Below are 23366 nucleotides of genomic sequence, written 5' to 3' on the forward strand. Positions count from 1 at the left end.
CCATTAAAGTCTAATCACTGTATTATTTTCCCTTAAAACATTGTTATAAGGGAAAATAATAGCATTCTTAATACAGAATGCTTACTAAAATGTGCCTTGAGGGGTTAAAAAATAACCTCTTGTTCGCGCAGCCAGCCTCGTCTTTCTTCTTCTTTCAGAACCTGCAAAAGGACCTTTGGTGACGTCAGCGCAGGTCCTGCTGAATGAAGGACCTGCGCTGGTGAGCGCGATTACATCAAAGGTCCTTTTGCAGGTCCTGAAAGAAGAAGAAAGAAGATGATCCCGGCTGCGCGAACAAGTGGATGAGGTGTGTTAATTAAAAAAAATTAAAAATTTAACCCCTCAAGGCACATTTTAGTAAGCATTCTGTATTAAGAATGCTATTATTTTCCTTTATAACCATGTTATAAGGGAAAATAATAAAATTAATAGAACACCTAACCCAAACCCGAACTTCAGTGAAGAAGTCTGGGTTCAGGTCTGGATACCACATTCAGTTTTTCGGGCAGAAAAAACTGAACATCAGAACGCAATCGCTGTCAAAACTGACTGCAATTGCGTGCCTACTCGTGCGATTTTCCCGCAATGCACACGCGACGCATCCGGAGCAAATCCGGGACGCCCGTGTGAAAGAGGCCTTAGGGTCCCACAGCAATATAAATAGCAATCCTGTCAGAGAAGTGGAGGTGAGAACAGGACCTCACACTGACACACGCTGCAAGTTTCTTGGCCTTACTCCAGTGATCTGCCAGCTCATTTCAGATTGCTATTAGGGCAAGCCAGCTTAGGGCTACATAGGGTACTGATTTTTACTGCTGTACTTTGCAGAGCATAGTCTTTTAATACAAAGTCAACCATCATAAAACATCTTAATAAAATGCATTTCCAAACTACTTGAACTCTATCATTGTAAAAATAGCTGCGTCATGAAGAGAACACAAAATGGAAACACTCTCAGATGAACCAGTAACGGCTCTAAAAAACAACCTAAAAACAATGCTGCAGTCAGCATTCATATTGTGTTCTAAATACTTGTGGCACTACGCACTCCAATAAAGCTGGTAAAATCGAGTGTTACGAACAGTCAGCCACATAACATGACTTAGAAAAGCTACATTCAATCCATCATCCAATTTCAGCCATAACGCTGCATGGCAGGAGACTAAGCGAATGGGAATCACTTCAGCTGAGCACTCTCCTGTAAGAATGGGATGCCGAAGGTACCGGGGTACTGCTGCTCAGAATAAATAGGGACTTCGTGCTGTAGTGGCGTTCTCTTTGGATAAAAGGTATGATGCAGGTCATAGTTCAGTAAGCAGCTTAAGGATTCCATGTAAATATCAGCAAATCGAGAGAGGCGTCTCAAGAAATAGGTTGGATTATGGTGAGTCCGGAATATACTACCGAAACGAGGGTTAAAGATATTTCTTGCCATGTCCCTAAGGTGGAGAGAACAATTATTAGTCAGTAGCATTTATAACACAGTTTCAACATACACCTGTGTGCAGAAAGATAAAAGACATGGTGATGAACACACTTATCCAAACTGGTGTAACGGAAAACTGGCTTAGTTGCCCATAGCACCCAAGCAGATTTCACCTTTAATTTTCCAAAGGAGCTCTGAAAAATGAAAGGTGGAATCTGATTGGTTGCTATGTGCAACTAAGCTTGTTTACCTTTACACCAGTTTTAATACATTTCCCCCTATAAGAATAGAAGTAAACCTGTGTTGAACAGCAGGTATTTTAGGAAACAGTAACATGCGTTTATTTGTCCTCCTTGTAAAGTGTTACATTTTGTGGGGGAGACTATACAATACAGATCCCCAATGTAGAGGCTTGTGTCCATCCAGGCTTTATTACTGCTCCAATCAGTGCACAAACATTTCCAATGTCATGGTCGAATTTTTTTATGATCCCTAAACAGAGGATCTAACCATGTTGTCTTCAAATCTTAAAATTGAGTCTAGGGGTAAAAGAATGAGAAGACATGACTCAGGCTGGTATTTGAGTAATCCTCCACCTCTTCCAACTCCAAACAGCAGAAGACTTCTCTTTATTAGCCAAGCCCTGGGTGTCACCCTTACAACTTCAAAATACAAATGAGCCAATAGAAATGGGACCAAGTGGTTTAGCAAAGAGCGACATATATATCCTCACAGTATGCATCTGGACCCAATTAGGATGCTCCAGGCGGGAAAACCAGCAGAGGAATTCCTTGTCTAGATACATGACGTCCCCTCTGTAGCCTCTAGCTTTTATACCAAATATTGCACCCTAGGTATGACCAAGATTTAATTATGCTTAAAGGGTTTCTGTCACCCTGCAAAACTCATTTTTTTTTTTTGGGATAGTTAGATTGCTCATAGTGCGATATAGCAGAATATAATGCTCTTACTTACTTTCATGCGGCCGATTCTTTATAAAACGAACTTTTATAATATGTAAATGAGGGCTCTACCAGCAAGTAGGGCGTCTACTTGCTGGTAGCTGCTGCAGAAATCCGCCCCCTCGCCGTGTTGATTGACAGGGCCAGCCGTGATCTCCTCCTCCGGCCGGCCCTGTCAGTAATTCAAAAATCGCGCGCCTCGCGTCATTCGGCGCAGGCGCTTTGAGATGAGGAGGCTCGTATCCTCAGCACTCCCTCAGTGCGCCTGCGCCGATGACGTCTTCTCTTTCGGTGATGTCATCGGCGCAGGCGCACTGAGGGAGTGCTGAGGATACGAGCCTCCTCATCTCAAAGCGCCTGCGCCGAATGACGCGAGGTGCGCGATTTTTGAATTACTGACAGGGCCGGCCGGAGGAGGAGATCACGGCTGGCCCTGTCAATCAACACGGCGAGGGGGCGGATTTCTGCAGCAGCTACCAGCAAGTAGACGCCCTACTTGCTGGTAGAGCCCTCATTTACATATTATAAAAGTTAGTTTTATAAAGAATCGGCCGCATGAAAGTAAGTAAGAGCATTATATTCTGCTATATCGCACTATGAGCAATCTAACTATCCAAAAAAAAAAAAAAAGAGTTTTGCAGGGTGACAGAAACCCTTTAAGACAATCCTACTATATAAAAAATTAACAGCAATTAATAACTATCAGGTATAAGTTCCATGTCATCTTTACCATATCAGAGTGGCTGGAGAGGAAAGTTGGGTCTGATCACCTGAAAAATAAAATTACCTCATCTCTTGCCTTTCACTTATCCAATCACGTAAGACCATTTGTGACTCGGCATCTCTGTAAATCTATTTAAGAAACAAACATTTAACACTGGAAAATACAAATGTTTCTTTAAAGTGGTCATCTGACCCCCTTCTTCCCCCAGCCAAAATTCAGGGCTGGAATGAAATAAAACAAGAGAAACCTACTCACTGCTTACAACTTTCCAGCATTTATTTAGGGTACCATCCCTGCTTCTTTTGGTCCCTGTGGACTGGAAGTGTGAGGTCGCGTCCATTGTCACATACACCACTGCAGTCATTCACTGGTCTTAGCGTTGACATGTTCCTGAGTGGCACGCCACCATTGAGGTCAGTAATTGTCTGCAATGATGCACGTGACAACGGATGAGAAGTTGTGGTGACAAGACCCTCAGTGCTGGAACAGAGCAGTGGTTAACAGGTGAGTAGGTTTCTTTCTTTATTTTAAACATATTCCAGTCCTTAAATTTTGTCTTGGGGGTCAAAAAACTCCTTTACATGTGAGACCTTGTTAGGTAAAGTAGGGCAACGATGTATACATACAAATACCAAAACTGTGCCTCATTGGCTTTTGGCACTCAATTAACTAAATTTTTCACTTGCTCCACAAAAATAAACTGGCTACTGCAATGGACACTGTGTCAGAAGTCAATTGATGCATGATCTCTGTGCCTGAAGCCCTGATGGCACTGCATGCTCCTGTACGTAGTGCCATCCGCACGATCGGGCTGCAACACACCGACATTCAGATCCTGTACTGTGACAGAAAACAATCAGTTCCCTGCCATATAGAAACCCTGAACACAGCATTTGAGTGCTGTGCAATCCCTAATGGGGCTGTCTGCTTTAGACAATTCCTATTTTGTTAGAAGTGCCTCCTGATAAGCTTATAACATGAAGTCTACCTGATAAGACCCCAGAAACCAGCTGTTATCTGTCTGGAAAGATCTGGCAACAAGTTAAAGGGGTTGTCCGGGCTCAGGATAGGTCATCAATATCAGATCGGAGGAGGTCCGACAGCCGACACCCTCGCCAATCAACTATATGAGGAGATGGCCTGCGCAGTGCGCACGAGCCGTCTCCCATCTCTCTTCCTGCTCACCGCTGCTGTCTAAGTACCAGCGAACAGGAAGAGAGGTGGGAGACGACACGTGTGCACTGTGTTTCCTCATACAGCTGATCGGTGGAGGTGCTGGACCCCTGAGGATAGGTCATCAAGATTAAAAGTCCGGACAACCCCTTTAAGTAACTTCTTCAGGAGAACCACAACAGGTAAAATAAAGCACTTTCTGGTACTGGTCCAGGGGATGAAAAAGTAGTAAATTATTTTCTACTCCCTGTAACAATAATAGAAAACCCTGTACAACCACTATTGTAAATTCTCATTCTGTAGAACATTTACTTTGAAACACAAAAAATTTAACACCCCTAGTTAATGTTAAACAGGAACCAAGACAACCCGAATGCATGACACAACTACCCCAAGCATAATTTGATCCATCTCTCTCTCAGCTAGGAGGAAGTAAAGGTCCACAGTAATATAAAACTGTAAATTCTCCTGATTATTTGTTTTAGCAACTACTTGCAGCCCTCTTGTAACAATTCTGGGGAATCTATTCTTATGACTCTGCGATATGGCATTCCTTTATTATTGCTGCAAGAAGTTATGAATGAATTAAGGTCCATCTGAGCGTTTCCAGTTGGAGATGTGTCAGACTGTTCCGGGACACATCACAAACTGGTAAAACCCTTCTGGACCTTCATTACATACTGCTAGTAATTCATTCCTAAACTTCTACAAAGAAGAATAAAGGAATGGCATATCTCAAGTAGTTTCCAAAACAGACATGAGAGATGAAGTTACGGGTCCTCTTTAGGTCTCCTCATACACTACCCCCTACTGAAAGTCAATATACAGTCAGGTCCATAAATATTGGGACATCGACACAATTCTATCATTTTTGGCTCTATACACCACCACAATGGATATTGTGGATATGCTTTAACTGCAGACTGGCAGCTTTAATTTGAGGGTATTTACATCCAAATCAGGTGAACGGTGTAGGAATTACAACAGTTTGCATATGTGCCTCCCAATTGTTAAGGGACTAAAAGTAATGGGACAGAATAATAATCATAAATCAAACTTTCACTTTTTAATACTTTGTTGCAAATCCTTTGGAGTCAATTGCAGCCTGAAGTCTGGAACGCATAGACATCACCAGACGTTGGGTTTCATCCCTGGTGATGCTCTGCCAGGCCTCTACTGCAACGGTCTTCAGTTCCTGCTTGTTCTTGGGGCATTTTCCCTTCAGTTTTGTCTTTAGCAAGTGAAATGCATGCTCAATCGGATTCAGGTCAGGTGATTGACTTGGCCATTGCATAACATTCCACTTCTTTCCCTTAAAAAACTCTTTGGTTGCTTTTGCAGTATGCTTTGGGTTCTTGTCAATCTGAACTGTGAAGTGCCGTCTAATGAGTTCCTAAGCATTTGGCTGAATAGGAGCAGATAATATTTCCCGAAACACTTCAGAATTCATCCTGCTGCTTTTGTCAGCAGTCACATCATTAATAAATACAAGAGAACCAGTTCCATTGGCAGCCATACATGCCCACGCCATGACACTACCACCACCATGCTTCACTGATGAGGTGGTATGCTTAGGATCATGAGCAGTTCCTTTCCTTTTCCATACTCTTTTCTTCCCATCACAATGGTACAAGTTGATCTTGGTCTCATCTGTCCATAGGATGTTGTTCCAGAACTGTGAAGGCTTTTTTAGATATTGTTTGGCAAACTCTAATCTGGCCTTTCTGTTTTTGAGGCTCACCAATGGTTTACATCTTGTGGTGAACCCTCTGTATTCACTCTGGTGAAGTCTTCTCTTGATTATTGACTTTGACACACATACACCTACCTCCTGGAGTGTGTTCTTAATCTGGCCAACTGTTGTGAAGGGTGTTTTCTTCACCAGGGAAAGAATTCTTCGTTCATCCACCAGAGTTGTTTTCCGTGGTCTTCGGGTGTTGCTGAGCTCACCAGTGCGTTCCTTCTTGTTAAGAATGTTCCAAACAGGGGGGGCGTGGCCTGACCGGCTATGTAGAGTGACGCATGGCGCAGAGCTCCTGGATATACTCCTGTAATTTATCGTCTGCCTGTCTCCTACCTGACCTTATTGAGGATCGATACTGCCCAGAAGCCTCCCTAGAAGTCGGGCACTAATCCGGACGCATCATGACCCGTCAGAAATCGAAGGAGAAGGAGGGTAAAGACAGCGGCATGGAAACGCTGAACAAACAAAATGGCGCCGCGCATACTGCAAAACTTTCTGATGTGGCGGCGAAGCTGGGGAAGTTTGCCCGTACCTCAGCAGCTGCAACCAGTGCTCCAGTGCCTGATGCTGGTCAGTCCAGTGAGCTAAGGGGAGCGGAGTCCTCGGAAGTGGCCTCATGTGCCTATGATATACAGCAGAACGTGGGTCCAGAGTTACTGCCAGAGACGGCACCCATATCCGAACCCACCATAGTAGATGTATATAAGATGGTGGCGCAATGTAGTACAGCCCTCACGTCCCTAAACACTAATGTGGGAAGCCTCAAAGAAGAGGTATTATTGATAAGACAAGTTATGCAGCAGTTTAAAGAGCGAATTGGAGAGCTGGAAGGTCGCATGAGTGAAATGGAAGACCATCTACCACCTGTTAAGAGAAACTTGCAACGTGTCATACATAATGTTTCTCTGCTCATATCAAAATCGGACGATTTGGAAAACCGTCTGAGACGGAATAATGTGCTATTTATTGGAATTCCGGAACGCACTAAGGGTTCAGACCCTGTTTCATTTAAGGAAAAATGGCTGGTGGACACTATTGGGAAAGAAAAGTTATCCCCGCTCTTTGCAATAGAAAGAGCGCATCGGGTGCCATTTCGTCCTCCGCCACCTGGGGCGCCTCCGAGACCTCTCCTGATCAAAGTTTTGCACTACAGGGACCAGGACGCCATACTTAGAGCAGCCAGGAACAGCCCTGACATACAAATCGGCGGTAACCGAGTTCTGATGTTCCCGGACTTTTCTACCGAAATACAGAAACGGAGAGCGAGATTTTTGGAGATCAAAAAGCGGTTGAGATTACTGCAATGGCCAAACTCCATGTTGTACCCGGCTAAGCTTCGGGTGGTGGCGAATGGATCCACGCATATTTTTGAAGATCCTACTGAGGCATGTCAATGGCTGGATACCCATGAAAATGATCGGCGTGGCAACAACACATGAAGAAATGGTGACATTTTTGTTGGAACTGTTCTAGATATATAATTGTTCTTAGGTTATTAACCTATACTATATGCTATAGTTCTCTGGGATTATTGTCTGTTATCTTAAGAGGGGGGGGGGGGTGTTCATAAATTGACCTTTAACTTTGTACTTTTAACACTGTATCGGTCGTCATGGGGGGGGGCTAGGTGGACTAACCCATTTGCACATCCAGGTTGTAGCGCCTATGCTAACTGCGCAATTGATTAGTCACCTGTGCTTATTTCGTTAGCTCATAACGGTTAGGTTCACTCTGTGTATTTTTTGTGTACCCCTGTTTACCTGGTTCATAATACGCAATATGTTCAAGATGGTTAAGGGAATGTTGGGAGGGTGGGGTTAATGGGGCAGGATATATTTCTCATCCTATTATTAATGGGAGGTTCCTCTGGGGTTGTCGGCACTGGCTTCTATATATGCATATGAGACACCATGATGGCTTCTGTTAAAATTCTCGCATTGAATGTTAGAGGGATGTCGCAGGCATCTAAACGGTCGGCTATTTTCCATTCCCTGAAAGATATACAGCCTGCTATTATATGCCTATCCGAGACCCATTTAACCCCTGATAAGACGCATCTGATCCATTAAGCGTGGATGGGTTGTGAATTTCACTCTACATACTCCACGCATGCCAGAGGTGTCAGTATTTTAGTACATATATCCATTCTGTTTGTCGCCCAGGAATCATATATTGATAATTCAGGATTATTTTGGTGGCAGTATATATTCCCCCTCCATATTCGGCTGAAATTATGAAGATGATTATTACATTCACGTCTAAGTTCCCGTCAGTCCCTATATTAATTGTGGGAGATTTTAACATGTATATTGATGGCTCTCTGGATAAATTTCAAACTGGATTAGGAAATCACACTAATACCCCTACTTCTCTAGCAAGACTGCTATCGGAAGTAGATTTATGTGACATTTGGAGAACCATACATCCTGGTCGGCGTCAATATTCATGTTACTCATCTTCGCACAACTCCTTATCCAGAATAGATTTAGCAATTGGATCCTCAGCCTTAGTAACACTAACAAAAGAGGTCTCATATTTGCCTCGTAGTATATCGGACCATTCTCCACTATTGATTACGCTGGAAATGGGGAGGCAATTACGTACAGCTTGGCCTATCTGGCGTTTGAACCCATTTTGGCTATCGTTAGTGGATACAGGAAACAATATCTCTGGCGCCATTGCTGACTATCTAGCTATTAATGTAGGTTCTGCACCGGTGGCAATGGTTTGGGACGCCTTAAAGGCGTATATGTTAGGGGATTATATATTAAACATATTAGTATAAAAAAATCTAAGAGCCGAGTTCTGGATAGGGAGCTTTCAGATAGAGTTACGCATTTAGAAGCTAAATTTGTAGAACAGCCCACATCGACTAATGAGGCACATTGGAAGGAAGCCCAAAAGCTCTTGAAAGAACATATACAAACTAGGGCGGAGGATAAGCGTCTTTTTGTGGCTCAGAGATATTTTGCTGAAGGGGAAAGTGCGGGTCATTTATTGGCTACTGTGACTAAAGCACAAGCTGGTCCGTCCTGTACAGCCTCAATTAGAGGGACTGGAGGACAACTAGTAACAGGTGATGAGAATGTTCTGGGGGAGTTTTATGCTCATTTCGGGGAAGTATATAAGTCCAGACTGGTCACCAATGCATCTGATAGATCCAACTATTTGGAAGGGATAAGTATTCCAGTTTTATCTGAAGAGAATAGGTTGCTCCTTGATGAAGATATAGCTTTGGAGGAACTAGAAGTGGCGCTGAAGTCCATCCCCAATGAAAAGGCGCCGGGTGGGGATGGCCTTCCTGGGGAATTCTATAAGAAACATGGGGAACTGTTACTTCCGCAGCTTCTAACTGTTTTTAAAGATGCCTATCGAGAGGGTAGGTTCCCTTGCTCCATGAGAGAAGCGATTGTAGTAGTCATACCCAAATCAGGCAAAAGACCCCTCACTCGTAGATTCCTATAGGCCCATCTCTCTCCTGACAGTGGATGTAAAACTTCTTGCTAAAGTCTTGGCCAATAGCTTAATTAGGGTTATTCAAACTATTATCCATGATGACCAATCTGGATTCATGCCTGGAAAATCTACGGCCTTGAATCTTAGGCAGTTATTCTTGAATCTTCAGCTGGAAGGAAGAGATGGACAGGATAGTGGAGCTGCAGTGGTCTCACTTGACGCTGCCAAGGCTTTTGACAGCGTCGAGTGGGAATATCTTTGGGCTGTAGTGCTGGCCAATCGCAGCGCTCAGCTCATAGCCTGAGAGTTTTTTTTTCTCTCAGGCTATGAGCTGAGCGCTGCGATTGGCCAGCGCTACAGCCTGGGAGAAAGACGCCGGCAGGCTCCACTGGGTGGAGCCGAACACATGAAGATACCGGAGGCTAAACCGGGAGAACGGAGCGGCGCCAGGGATAATAGTATGTGCAGGGAGATCCCTGGGCGCCGCTCTCCATGTCTGTATACTTAGTTTAGATTTTCTATTCTAGTGAAAGGTCCTCTTTAATCCATAGTGTTTACAAGACCCCGGTGTTTTTATATAAAATAGGCTGTAATGACAGCCCGGTTTGTCCGAAATGTGGAAGTGTTGAGGCAGATCTACTCCATATGCTATGGGCATGCCCTTTATTGACATCATATTGGAAGGCTGTAATACACCTAGTAAACAAGGTATATAGTGCCAATTTTACCCTAGACCCTAAGCTGTGCCTATTGGGCATAATACTGGAGGATAATATACAATCTGTTATAGCCACTGGAATAGGGAGAATGCTATGCCAGGCAAGGAAAACGTCAGCGGCAAAATGGATACAATCAGTACCTCCAGATATCTCGGAATACGTTAATAGATTAAATATGGTGATTCGCCTGGAAAGGTGAGTATACCAAAAAAGGAATAATCTGTCCAAATTTGAGGCGATATGGGGAGGTTGGATTGATAATTCTGGATGCTGTAGTCCCTGGTTGGCGCTCACAAGAGGTTTATTGTGTGCTAGGTGAATATACTGAGTATGGAGGATAAGTATGGATTGGAAATAAAAATGGAGAAAAGATCACAGTAGTTATTGCATGAGCTATGTGTATGCCAAAAGTGATTGCAGGTCAGCCAAAAAGGAGTTAGGGTATGGTTTAAAGTGGGTATGGATGCTTGTTGGAGATGTTCTATGTGTATGCATGTAAGTGGAGGGCAAAATTGCGTGATGGATTGCTAATGAGGTTTATGGTGCCGACACCCCAGGGGAGGAGATGAAGTGATTGGAACTTGCTAATAGTGGATGGCCTTGCGCTATTCACGGTTGGCATTTCTAAATATTACAGAAGGAATATTGATGGGATTACCATGACTGTGTCCTGCTCTTGTAGGGATAGGGGAGGGGGGGGGGGGTTACTTGTTAATGGGAGGTTTTATTGACCCCTTTATGGGTGTTTATACTGTAAGATTATATGCTTGGATATATCACCTGACTATGTATTCATATGTTTTGTACTAAATTTATTGTATGTATCTGACAATGGATATACTCTATGTCTACAAGCATGGCATAATGATGTTAAAAAGATTGAAAAAAAATAATAAAGAACTATCTGATTTAAAAAAAAGAATGTTCCAAACAGTTGTTTTGGCCACACCTAATGTTTTTGCTATATCTCTGATGGGTTTGTTGTGTTTTTTCAGCCTAATGATGGCTTGCTTCACTGATAGTGACAGCTCTTTGGATCTCATCTTGAGAGTTGACAGCAACAGATTCCAAATCCAAATAGCAGACTGGAAATAAACTCTGGACCTTTTATCTGCTCATTGTAATTGGGATAATGAGGGAATAACACACACCTGACCATGGAACAGCTGAGAAGTCAATTGTCCCATTACTTTTGGTCCCTTAACAAGTAGGAGGCACATATGCAAACTGATGTAATTCCTACACCGTTCACCTGATTTGGATGTAAATACCCTCAAATTAAAGCTGACAGTCTGCAGTTAAAGCACATCTTGTTCGTTTCATTTCAAATCCATTGTGGTTGTGTATAGAGCCAAAAATGTTACAATTGTGTCACTGTCCCAATATTTATGGACCTGACTGTATACACTAAAGCAGGGATGGCCAACCTGAGGCTCTCCAGCTGTTGCAAAACTACAACTCCCAGCATGCCCAGACTGCCTATAGCTATCAACCTACAGCAGGGCATGGTGGGAGTTGTAGTTTTACAACAGCTGGAGAGCCACAGGTTGGCCATGCCTGCACTAACGCATATGTTCTAAGGGTACTTTCACACTTGCGGCAGAGGATTCAGGCAGGCAGTTCAGTCATCGGGAACTGCCTGCCGGATCCATCAAAACGTATGCAAACTGATGGCATTTGTCATATGGATCAGGATTCTGATCCGTCTGGCAAATGCAATGAAATGCCGGATCCGTCTCTCCGGTGTCATCCGGAAAAACGGATCCTGCATTTTATTTATTTTTTCTAATTTTTTGCAGTCTGAGCATGAACAGCAAAAACTGATCCGTTTTGCCGGAACACTCGGGGCCGGATCCTGTATTAATGCATTTCAATGGGAAAAATGCTGGATCCGGCATTCCCCCAAGTGTTCCGGAATTTTGGATGGAGATAAAACCGCAGCATACTGCGGTATTATCTCCGTCCTCAAAAGTCAAAAAGACTGAGCTGAAGACATCCTGATGCATCCTGAACGGATTACTCTCCTTTCAGAATGCATTAGGATAAAACTGATCAGTTCTTTTCCGGTATTGAGCCCCTAGGACGGAACTGAATGCTGGAAAAGAATAACGCTAGTGTGAAAGTACACAAAGAAGTTTTATGTAGATCACTGGAGGTACACCTTAATGACTTTGGAAATAGCTAGCAAAACATTAGAATGCATGTTACCTTTGCAGGGTTAATATATAGTCAGTTTTACAGAAAATAAAATGTACCACCATTGTATTTTCTACATACCTGCATTCGTTCAAGTAAACCAGTTAAACCCTGAAGCCAGGCCATAGTCTGAATATACTCAGAGTTGTTCATGATGGTAAGTTCTGATTTCAGCTCAGGAATAATGGCTCCTGTTCTCCACCCATGCTTTAATGTTAGGTCCTAGTTAACAAGATTAACTAAGGTTAGATTTACAGATTCCTGAATTGGGATCTTCACATTCACAGACAAATGTGATCTCCACATATCTAGCTAGTGTTCCCCGCTTATGCCATCGCTCGTCCCCATGCTGTACAGTGGTTTACCGGCAGCAGAGCGTAATGAATCAGCACGATAAAAAATAAAAAAATAAAATAAATAAATAAATCGGCAGGTGATTGCTAGGAAAGTGGCTGAATGTGTGGCGGACCTGCATCGGGCTTCAGTTTAAGGGTCCACTCACACATACATGTGTGTTTTGCGGATCCGCAAAACACGGACAAAGGCAATGTGCATTCCGCATTTTGCGGACCGCACAATGCCGGCACTTAATAGAAAATGCCTAATCTTGTCCGCAATTGTGGACAAGAATAGGACATGTTCTATTTTTTTTCGGGAACGGAATTGCGGACCCGGAAGTGCTGGTCCGCATTTCCGGATCCGGGCAGCACATCGTGCGGTCCCATAGAAATGAATGGGTCCGCAATTTCGTTCCAAAAAATGCGGAACAGAATTGCGGATGTGTGAATGGAGTCTAACTAGTGCAATTTTTTCGGGCAGCCAAAAAAGGTCTCTGAAAATGATAATATGTCTCATATACAGTGTAGGGTACAGTGTAATATAAGCATAACACAACAGCTGAGTTCACCACGCATAAGGCTCATGCACACGCCGATGTTACATATCAGTTAGTGGTCCAATATGTTAAAATCTTCAAACTGGATAGCATCTAGGATTATTACCAATCACTCGATGTACAAAGGTGCTTAATATAACTCTTCCAGTTATGTGCTCAAAATTTTCCCTTTAATTATTTTTTCTACTACAGTTCTATATAAATGTAGTATTCTCCAATAAATATTTTTAGACATTTAAAGATTGTAACTTCTTTGAAAGAAGAGTAATATTAATAGAGACGATGTGTATGGGAAACAAGTTACAGCATCTACATAAACAGAGCAGTGAAGATGCTGAACTGCATTTATTTTTATATATCGTAGGTAGAAGGTACACAGGTCTTACTGCCAGATCACTGTATATGTGATCACCAAAGTATAACACTTTTGATCCTCGCCAGCCGGTGAGCTTCAGAAATTCAAACAGGTTGCCCTATAGAAGACAAATGCAAAAAAAACAAAAAAACTGTAAAACTGTAAGAAATAACACTGCCCATATACTGCAAACCCTTAAAAACTGTTGAAATTCAAAAAGAAAGCTACACAACATACCTGCTTGTAAATCTTGCCTTTTTCTAGTTGGTGAATTTTATCCCACAGTAAAACACCTCGATCTGTAACCTTACGGAAAGGTCTAAAAAAAGAAATAAAATTTAAGGTTAAAAAATTATATCACTGCTGAATTAAAATAATTTTACTGTAGTACAATAGGCTTTAGGCCTCATGTACATGTCTGTACCATGTTTTGCAGTCCGCAAATCGCGGATCTGCAAAACACGGATAATGGCATTTTGCAGAACGGCAGGCCTGGCCCTCAATAGACCAGTCCTATCCGTGTCCGTGATACAGACAAGAACAGGACATGTTGCATATTTTGCCACCCAATTGAAGACCACATCCGAGCTGCAAAAAATGGGACTTGGATGTGGACTCAAATAACATTAGTGTGCATGAGGCCTTAGGTCTAGAGCTGGTGATCTACTTAAAAAGTCATGTGTATAGGGTTTCACAAAGGCCCCTTAAAAGTGGATGGGGAATGGGAGAAGGATAAGGCATGTTGAATTTCAACATATTCAATTGTGTTCCTGTAGTCTTATGCTTCACTCCTGGTTTTGGCTCACAATCACTGATGTGTGAGGCTTTAATCACATGTTTTTGTAGCAGCAATTCATTCTGATGGTAGGCCATCTATAACAACATTCTAGAATTTTCCTTTAAGCCTCAAGTGTAAACTCCTCTTAAGCTTTCATGACCTACAGGTATGACAAGTCCAGCACTGACTGGCAGCCCGGATTCCTAACAGCCAAGATTGGAGAGAACTCCAATCTTATTACTTTAACCCCCTACATTCTGTAGCCAATAGCGACCACTGCATTTAAGTGGTTAGACCGAGGTTGGTGGCTCTTTGTCCCCATCACCTACCCCTTGCCCTGGGCCACAAACACAATCCTGGGTGCCTGCCAGTTTTACACTGACAGGACATAATGCTTTGGTATACCAAAGTATTGAAAAAGAGATTTTAAGAGAACTTTAATCGTTTTTGCATGTGAACAATATGGGCAAAACCCCAAAAAAATGGCAAGCTCATCTAAAGAAACTATTACATAACCTGTGAGTTATATAGATAAATGCTTTATCAATAGCCAAGAAAGAAAGAAAAAAAAGTGCTGGTATAACTAGCTCTAAAACAGGACATTAGTACCTGGTAAGGCTACTTTCACACTAGCGTTCAGGTGTCCGCTCGTGAGCTCCGTTTGAAGGGGCTCACGAGCGGCCCTGAACGCAGCCGTCCAGCCCTGATGCATTCTGAGTGGAGGCAGATCCACTGAGAATGCATCCGCCTGCCAGCGTTCAGCCTCCGCTCCGCTCAGTGAGCGGACACCTGAACGCTGCTTGCAGCGTTCGGGTGTCCGCCTGGCCGTACGGAGGCGAGCGGATCCGTCCAGAGTTATAATGGAAGTCAATGGGGACAGGTCCGCTTGAAGATGACACAATATGGCTCAATCTTCAAGTGGATCCGTTCCCCATTGACTTTCAATGTAAAGTCTGAACGGATCCGTTCAGGCTACTTTCTAACTTAGAAATTTTTCTAAGTTATAATGCAGACGGATCCGTTCTGAACGGATGCAAACGTCTGCATTATAGGAGCGGATATCAGACGGATCCGCTCCGAACGCTAGTGTGAAAGAAGCCTAAGTTGACAACATTACACAATGGGAAGATGACAAGACAGAGAGAAAGGGAAAGGGGACCAATATTTGAAATCATAGAAAAATGGCTTATTTTAAGACGGAACTTACATAAGTCGGCTATGTGAACAGAAAAATAAAAAAAGTTATGGCTGTCTTAATGCAGCGATGCTAATAGAAAAATAAAAATAAATCATATGGGCCTTAAAGAGCATCTGTTACTATGATCAACCCTATTAAACAAGACATACTACCTGGCAGGATTGATCATGCCGAATTCAACACTACTTTCCTTTCTGCAATCAAATGTTCAGTCGCACAGAAATCCTAACTTTTATTCATATGCTAATGGGGTGATCTGAGATGCCCCTGCTCTATCTGAGCTGCGCATGTGCCAACTGTAATCTTGCCAACGCACAAGCACGATTTCGGGTCTAAGTATCAGAGCAGTGAGGATGCCTAGCCCTCTCAATCAGTGCTGAAGAGGAAGTGAAAAGGAGCGACAGGAGGTGAAGCAGTGCTCTGAGAGCCTAGGCTTGCCCCTCGGTGCTCTAAGCATCTTATTAGCATATTAATTAATTATTTCTCTGCAGTGGTACGCCCGAACCTCTATCAAACACAACATGGTTTAATAGGGTTCATCATGGTGACACATGCCGTTTAACTCCACAATAGGCTTGGTACTTAAGGGCTTAAAGAAAAATTAATGTACTAATGTCTTTTTCTGTATGCTAGTTTTATAGTAACTTCACCTTTTCTTTACACAGAATAAACACAGCATAACAATAATAGCAATATAAATAGTTTCAGGTCCAAAGGCTACCATTAACTATTCATCTAAAAACACGTGACCAAGATGAAATCAGTTAAGATCTGTGAAACTATTCCGACCATTAAGCACTGCATCAATGCTACCGAGCAAGAAGCACCGTATGACTTATTGTGAAACTATCTTTGTGCCAAGTCTTGCACATATTAATGGTGTCTGCATGTTGACTGATCCTAGATGCACTGAAATTATCGAATGCCAATTTTTCTAACTGTTGTGTTAGGCAATTCCATCCTATACTATACAGCATGATCTAAGCCACAAGTTTAGCTCATATAGTAGGAAAGATACCTGCACTAAAAACTCCAAAAGAAACTCTTGAAAGGTGCTTAAATGGACACTTCATTCAGAAAAGGGGGGTTTGTTTAAAGTCCTCTTTTTAATTTCAGCAATGTTATACTATTGAAAATTCCCAAACAATACTAAACATTGCAGTGAGCACAGACAGATAAAACTCCTACATAGATAGTTATCTACTAGCATGATAGTATGTAGAATTAGTGTAACATTGTGACAGCTCTATTGTTGACTTTATAAGCTTAGATAAAAGATATCCACGGAATAACACTGCACTTATCTAATTATGTCACTCATCATACTTCCCTCTTGATCAGTGTGAATGGTCTAAGGCTACTTTCACACTAGCATTTTTACTGGATCCGGCAGGGATCAGCAAAAACGTTTCCGTTACTGTTAATACAACCATCTGCATTTGTTATGAACGGATCCGGTTGTATTATCTTTAACATTGCCAAGACGGATCTGTCATGAACTCCACTGAAAGTCAATGGAGGACGGATCCGTTTTCTATAGTGGCAGATTGTGTCAGAGAAAACGGATCCGTCCTCATTGACTTGCACTGAGGGTCATGCCGTCTTGCTCCGCATCCCAGGACTGAAAGCAAACTACATGTTGCGGTTTGCTCTCCAGTATGGGAACACAACTAAACGGAACAGAGTGCATTTTGGAGCATTCCGTTCTGTTCAGTTTTGTCCCCATTGACAATGAACTGGGACAAAACGGAAGCGTTTTTTTCCGGTATTGAGCCCCTATGACGGATCTCAATACCGGAAAACTAAAACGCTAGTGTGAAAGTAGCCTGAGAAAGTCAAGCGAGGCTGTTTGCAGTGTCCAATAAAGAAGGAAGTGAAAGGACAGGAAGTAGATTACATGGAATGACTTCAAAAAAGTATATCCAGAAAGCTACCTAACTAAACTAAATTAAAAAAAATTACATAGAATATTGACATAAAGGAGCGATGTTAATATTTGATAAAACATTTTGATGGTAGTGTCCCTTTAAATTGTCACTGACTCCTTTCCTTCTCCTCTACCCCATCCAAAACGGTTCACTGATTTGGAATTTCAAATTCACTGCTAAATCAGAGGTAGACTTTCAGCTCACTGAGGGATCAGGTTACAAGCTGCCCACAGAGGTTAATGGAAAAGCGAGGGGGTAGGAATAAGTGTTCTACTGTCTCAAAGCTACTGGATTCACATTCACACTGTTCAGTACTGCTGTATAATGTCCTCCTTGCTGCTGTTTCTAAAGGCTTGCTTAACCACTTCCAGACTGGGCCATTTACCCCCTTCCTGACCCTGCCTAATTTAGCAAATCTGACATGTGTCACTTTATGTGGTAATAACTTTGGAACGCTTTTACTTATCAAAGCCATTCAGATACATTCTCGTGACACATTGTACTTCATGTTAATGGTAAATTTGAGTCAATATGTTTTACCTTTATTTATAAAAAAAAATCCAAAAGTTTACGAAAATGTGAAAAAATTCACTGTTTTCTAAATTTGAATCTCTCTGCTTTTAAGACAGATAGTGATTAGTGATGAAACTGAACCCGAGTTCGGGAAATGTTTTTTTACAGTCCAAATTAATTTATGAAGTTACTGCGCGAAGTCTCGCCAAACTTCGCAAAGCAATAACTTCGGCTCATGGGAGCCAATACATTCTAATACTGTACGGAGCTCCTGCCCTGTACAGTATTAGAACGAAGTTTTATGCGAATCGACTTCAGATGTTTCATTTGCTCATCCCGATTTGCTCATCCCTAATAGTGATGCCTCATAAAATATTGATTAATTAACATTCCCCATATGTCTACTTTATGTTGGCATCATTTTAGTAATGTAATTTAATTTTTTTAGAAGGTTTAGAATTTTAGAAGCAATTTTTGAAATTTTTAAGAAAATTTCTAAAGACAACTTTTTAAAGGACCAGTTCAGTTCTGAAGTCACTTTGTGGGGTTTACATAACAGAATCAACCCATAAATGACCCCATTTTAGAAACGACACCCCTCAAACTATTTAAAACTGGTTTTAGAAATGTTGCTAACCCTTTAGGTATTCCACAGGAATTAAAGCAAAATAGATGTGAAAAAAATGTCAAATTGTTTGCAGATTTTCCATTTTTATAAATTTTTTCCTGGAACACATCAAGGGTTAACAACAAAACAAACCTCAATATTTATTACCTTGATTCTGAAGTTTGCAGAAACACCCCATATGTGGTCACATACCGCTGTTTGGGCAAATGGCAGGGAGCAGTAGACAAGGAGCGCCATATGATTTTCGGAGGGCTGATTTTGCTGGAATAGTCTTTGGGCACCATGTTGCATTTGAAGAGACCCTGAGGTATCCCCACAGTGAAAACCCCCAAAAAGTGACCACATTTTGTAAACTACACCACCCCAGGAATTTTTAAGGGGTGTAGCGAGCACTTCACTCAAGAAGGGGTGTTTCATAGAATTTTTAATACTTGGGTGTGAAAATGAAAAATTAATTATTATTTTATTTTATTTACAAGAAAACTGTGCTTTAGGCCCAAACTTCTACCCACTTTCTCCTGAATACAGTAACACCCCAAATGTGGTCGTAAACTGTTATCTAGGGATAAGCCATGGCTCAGAAGGGAAGGAGCGGCATCTGGATTTTCTAACATGGTTTTTAAAAACGATACCTTTTTTTTATTTTTTGTTGATTGAGCTGCGTAAGGGCTTATTTTGTGCGAAACAAGCTGTAGTTTTATTGGCACCATTTTGGGGTACATTTGGCTTTCTGGTTGCTTTTTATCTAATTTTTTGGGAGGTGAAGTCACAAAAAAAGCTGTTTTGTGTCATTTTTAAACTTTTTTTTTTTACACCGTTCAATTGATGGGGTAGATCATGTGATATTTTTTATAGATCCAGTTATTACAGACGCAATGATACCAAATATGTTGAAAGACCAGACAAAAAAGCCTTATAGGCAACACTTTTTTGTCTGGTAAAAAGACAGCCTCCTGAACGGAAAGTGAACGGATCCCATCATAGTCGGCAGAGTCTGTTCAGCTTCTTCCCTGTGGGGTGACAGGAGGAGGAGGGGAGCAGGGTTACTAGTGGGGTGACAGGAGGAGGGGGAAGCAGAGAACTGGGAGACTGGATGGAACCATGATTGGGGGAGGGGGGAATCACTCACTTGACTGACAGGCCAAGCTTTTCACTGCCACAGGCCCGGGGGCAGCTCTTCTCTCAGACTAGGGACCAGTCACATGAGTCCGCGGCTCCTTAGCTCTCCAGCAGCCCTGTCATGTTTGCCAGGGTCCTTGGGCAGCACGCCCCGCTCTCTTTACTACAGCCACCCCCTGGAGCCGGCCCCTCCTCCATCCAGCTCCCACCGGCTTCCCCTCCCTGCCCCTATCGCTCTGGCACGCCAATAACTAATAGCAAAGCTCCTTTCTGTAAGGAGCTTTGTTATTGGTTATTTCAGGCACAGGCAGCATCGCGGCGCTGTGCGTGCCGTTCACAGCACTCACTGTGCTGATGAATGTGGGGGAAAAGTCTAAGGCAGGGATCAGCAACCTCCGGCACTCCAGGTGTTCTGAAACTACAACTCCCAGAGTGCTCCATTCACTTTTATGGGACACAGAAGAACAGCTGAATTGAGAAAGCTCGTTGGAAGAACGAGTGAAACGTTTTCAAGAAATCTACAGTAAGTCCAGTTGCCTTGATTTATTCTTTACAGATATACCATGACCTGGATAAATGAGAACCTTCACAGACAACAGCTGAGCATGTTTGCATGCTGGGTGTTGTAGTTACACAGCAGCTGGAGTGCCGAAGGTTGCTGATCCCTGGTCTAAGGCGTATTAGTACGCCTTAGACGTTTTCCAGGGAGTAAAATGGCCTGAACAAGCGTCATAGATGCTTGTACAGGCGTTAGTGCGACCTCGGATTGAGATTATGTTTTTTGTGAGGTGAGATGACTAATAAAAGCTTATTTGTTTGTTTTTGTTTTTTTACACCGTTCACTTGATGGGGTAGATCATGGGATATTTTTGAAGAGCCAATTGTTACGGACGCCGCGATATAGGACGCTGAATAGGTCTATTTTTTTTATAATTTTTTTTACATTTTACGTAATAAGAGCATTTTTAGGAAAAAAAAATTATGTTTTTGTGTTGCAATTTTCTTAGAGACATTCTCTGGCTATGGTCTTGTGTGGGGGCTCATTTTTTGTGGGATGAGGTAACATTTTTATTGCTACCATTTTGGGGTACATACAAATGTTTGATTGATTAACATTATGTTTTTTGGGAGGTGAGCTAACTAAAAAGAAAAAAATCTGTTTTGGCGCAATGTTTATAATTTATTTTTTTACGGCGTTCACCTGATGGGGTAGATCATATGATATTATTATAGAGCCGGTCGTTGCAGACGCGGTGATACCAAATATGTCTATTTTATTTTTTTTCTTGTATTTCTAACATTTTTAAAATAATGCATGGGGGGGGGGGGGGTGTTTAAAAAAACACTATTTAACGTCATTTTTTTTTAACTAATGATTTCTCCTGTAACTGGAGCTGACATAGCAGCCCCAGTTACAGTGGAAATACACCCCCCAGAGAGGCTGTACAGCAAATCACAGCGCTGTACAGTGCAGGGCTGATCAAGGTCTGTGGAAGACCCGGGAGCTCCTGCACCCCCCGTCACATGACCACCGGGCCGGGACAGGAAGCGGCAGATCGCTTCCTCGTTGAGCACTGTGTATACAGCAATCTAGAAGGCAGGGACACCCAGGAACGGTCCCTGCCTTCTCCCTGGGGTGCCCTGCTGATAGCGTGCAGCTGCCATCTCTAAAAGGACGTTCAGAAACGTCCAATCAGAGATAAACCCGACCGCCCATGATGATATAGTCAATGGGTGGTCAGGAAGTGGTTAAAAGAAACAGGGGAGCATGATCTCCCCTTCTCTTTGTGCTGTGTAAGGAAATCTCATGGAAAACTGGCTTAGTGCCATAGCAACCAACCAGATTCCACCATTCATTTTTCTTTGGGAAATGAAAGGTGGAATCTGATTGGTTGCTATGGACAACTTAGCCAGTTTTTCTTTACACCAATCTCCTACATTTCTACAAAATTAATGTAAGTTTATATATAGAAGACATCAAAGAAAAGTCACTGGGGATGGTTACACAAGTTAAAACTGAAGACATTAAGCTGCTTTATGGAGTGAAACGTGAAGAAAGTCAGGAACAGTTACCTCCTTTTGTCATTGAAGAAATTTGGCTTGTCAGCTTGAACAATGACAACATCAAAGAGATCTCTCCAATGTTTCCCCACAATGAAATTCATTCCTTTGTCTCTGAAAAAATTATCCAAAATTATATAATTTTGTAAACACATGGCCAAGACTCGAAGACAATACCATGTCACCCATGTTCCTAGTCCTAAAGGGCCTCAGTCAGCAGATTTGTACCTATAAAACTGGCTGACCTGTTACATGTGCGGTTGAGAGCAGAAGGCATCTGTGTTGGTCCCATGTTCATATGGGCCAGCATAAGGCCCCTTTCACACGGGCGAGTATTCCGCGCGGATGCCATGCGCGAGTTGAACGCATTGCACCCGCACTGAATACCGACCCATTCATTTCTATGGGGCTGTTCATACGAGCGGTGATTTTCACGCATCACTTGTGCGTTGCGTGAAAATCGCAGCATGCTCTATATTCTGCGTTTTTCACGCAACGCATGCCCCATAGAAGTGAATGGGGCTGCGTGAAAATCGCAAGCATCCGCAAGCAAGTGCGGATGCGGTGCGATTTTCACGCACGGTTGCTAGGAGACGATCGGGATGGAGACCCGATCATTATTATTTTCCCTTATAACATGGTTATAAGGGAAAAAATTAGCATTCTGAATACAGAATGCATAGTAAAATAGCGCTTGAGGGGTTAAAAAAATAATAATAATTTAACTCACCTTAATCCACTTGCTGGCGCTGCTGGCATCTCGTCTGTCTCCTTCTTTGCTGAACAGGACCTGTGGTGAGCATTCATTCCAGGACCTGTGGTGACGTCACTCCGGTCATCACATGATCTTTTACCATGGTGATGGGTCATGTGATGGATCAGGTGATGACCGGAGTGACGTCACCACAGGTCCTGGAATGAATGCTCACCACAGGTCCTGTAACAACGATCCCAAGCCCGAACTTCTGTGAAGAAGTTCGGGTTTGGGTACCAAACATGCACGATTTTTCTCACGCGAGTGCAAAACGCATTACAATGTTTTGCACTCGCCCGGAAGAATTGCGGGTGTTCCCGTAACGCACCCGCACATTTTCCCGCAACGCCCGTGTGAAAGAGGCCTTACTGAGAAAAATATCTTAACCCTTAGGGCTCTTGCACACGACCGTATGCCCTCCGAGACATACGGTCCGTGAGCGGGCCATATGTCCCGGAGCGGCATACATCGTACGCACGGGAGTGCACAGCATCATAGGTTACTATGATGCTGTGCGCATCGGGCCGCCCGCCAGACTATTGTCCCGCACTCATATGATATTATGAGTGCGGAACAATAGCCCCGCGGGCGGCCCGATGCGCTCAGCATCATAGTAACCTATGATGCTGTGCACTCCCGTGCGTACGATGTATGCCGCTCCGGGACATATGGCCAGCTCACGGACCGTATGTCTCGGAGGGCATACGGTCGTGTGCATGAGCCCTTAGTCTTAGCGG

The 23366-nt window shown here is 42.8% G+C and overlaps 1 protein-coding gene across 3 annotated transcripts in view; it reads right to left on the reverse strand.

Annotated features, from left to right (window-relative positions):
- Positions 1-577: 577 nt before the first annotated feature.
- Positions 578-23366, reverse strand: part of NT5DC3 (5'-nucleotidase domain containing 3) — a 72591-nt gene continuing 49802 nt past the window's right edge. For 2 of the 3 annotated variants that reach the window (XM_040407860.1, XM_040407878.1), the window contains exons 9-14: positions 21888-21989; positions 13888-13969; positions 13682-13768; positions 12482-12622; positions 3176-3240; positions 578-1439 (exon numbers count right to left, since the gene is read on the reverse strand). In XM_040407860.1, the coding sequence (XP_040263794.1) occupies positions 1178-1439; positions 3176-3240; positions 12482-12622; positions 13682-13768; positions 13888-13969; positions 21888-21989 (739 nt within the window). In that variant the 3' untranslated portion in view covers positions 578-1177. Of the gene's footprint in view, positions 1440-3175; positions 3241-3280; positions 3538-12481; positions 12623-13681; positions 13769-13887; positions 13970-21887; positions 21990-23366 lie in introns of those variants that run through there. The other variant, XM_040407869.1, reaches the window with a different exon arrangement.

Source organism: Bufo bufo, chromosome 1, assembly GCF_905171765.1.
Source record: "Bufo bufo chromosome 1, aBufBuf1.1, whole genome shotgun sequence".
NCBI lineage: Eukaryota > Metazoa > Chordata > Amphibia > Anura > Bufonidae > Bufo > Bufo bufo.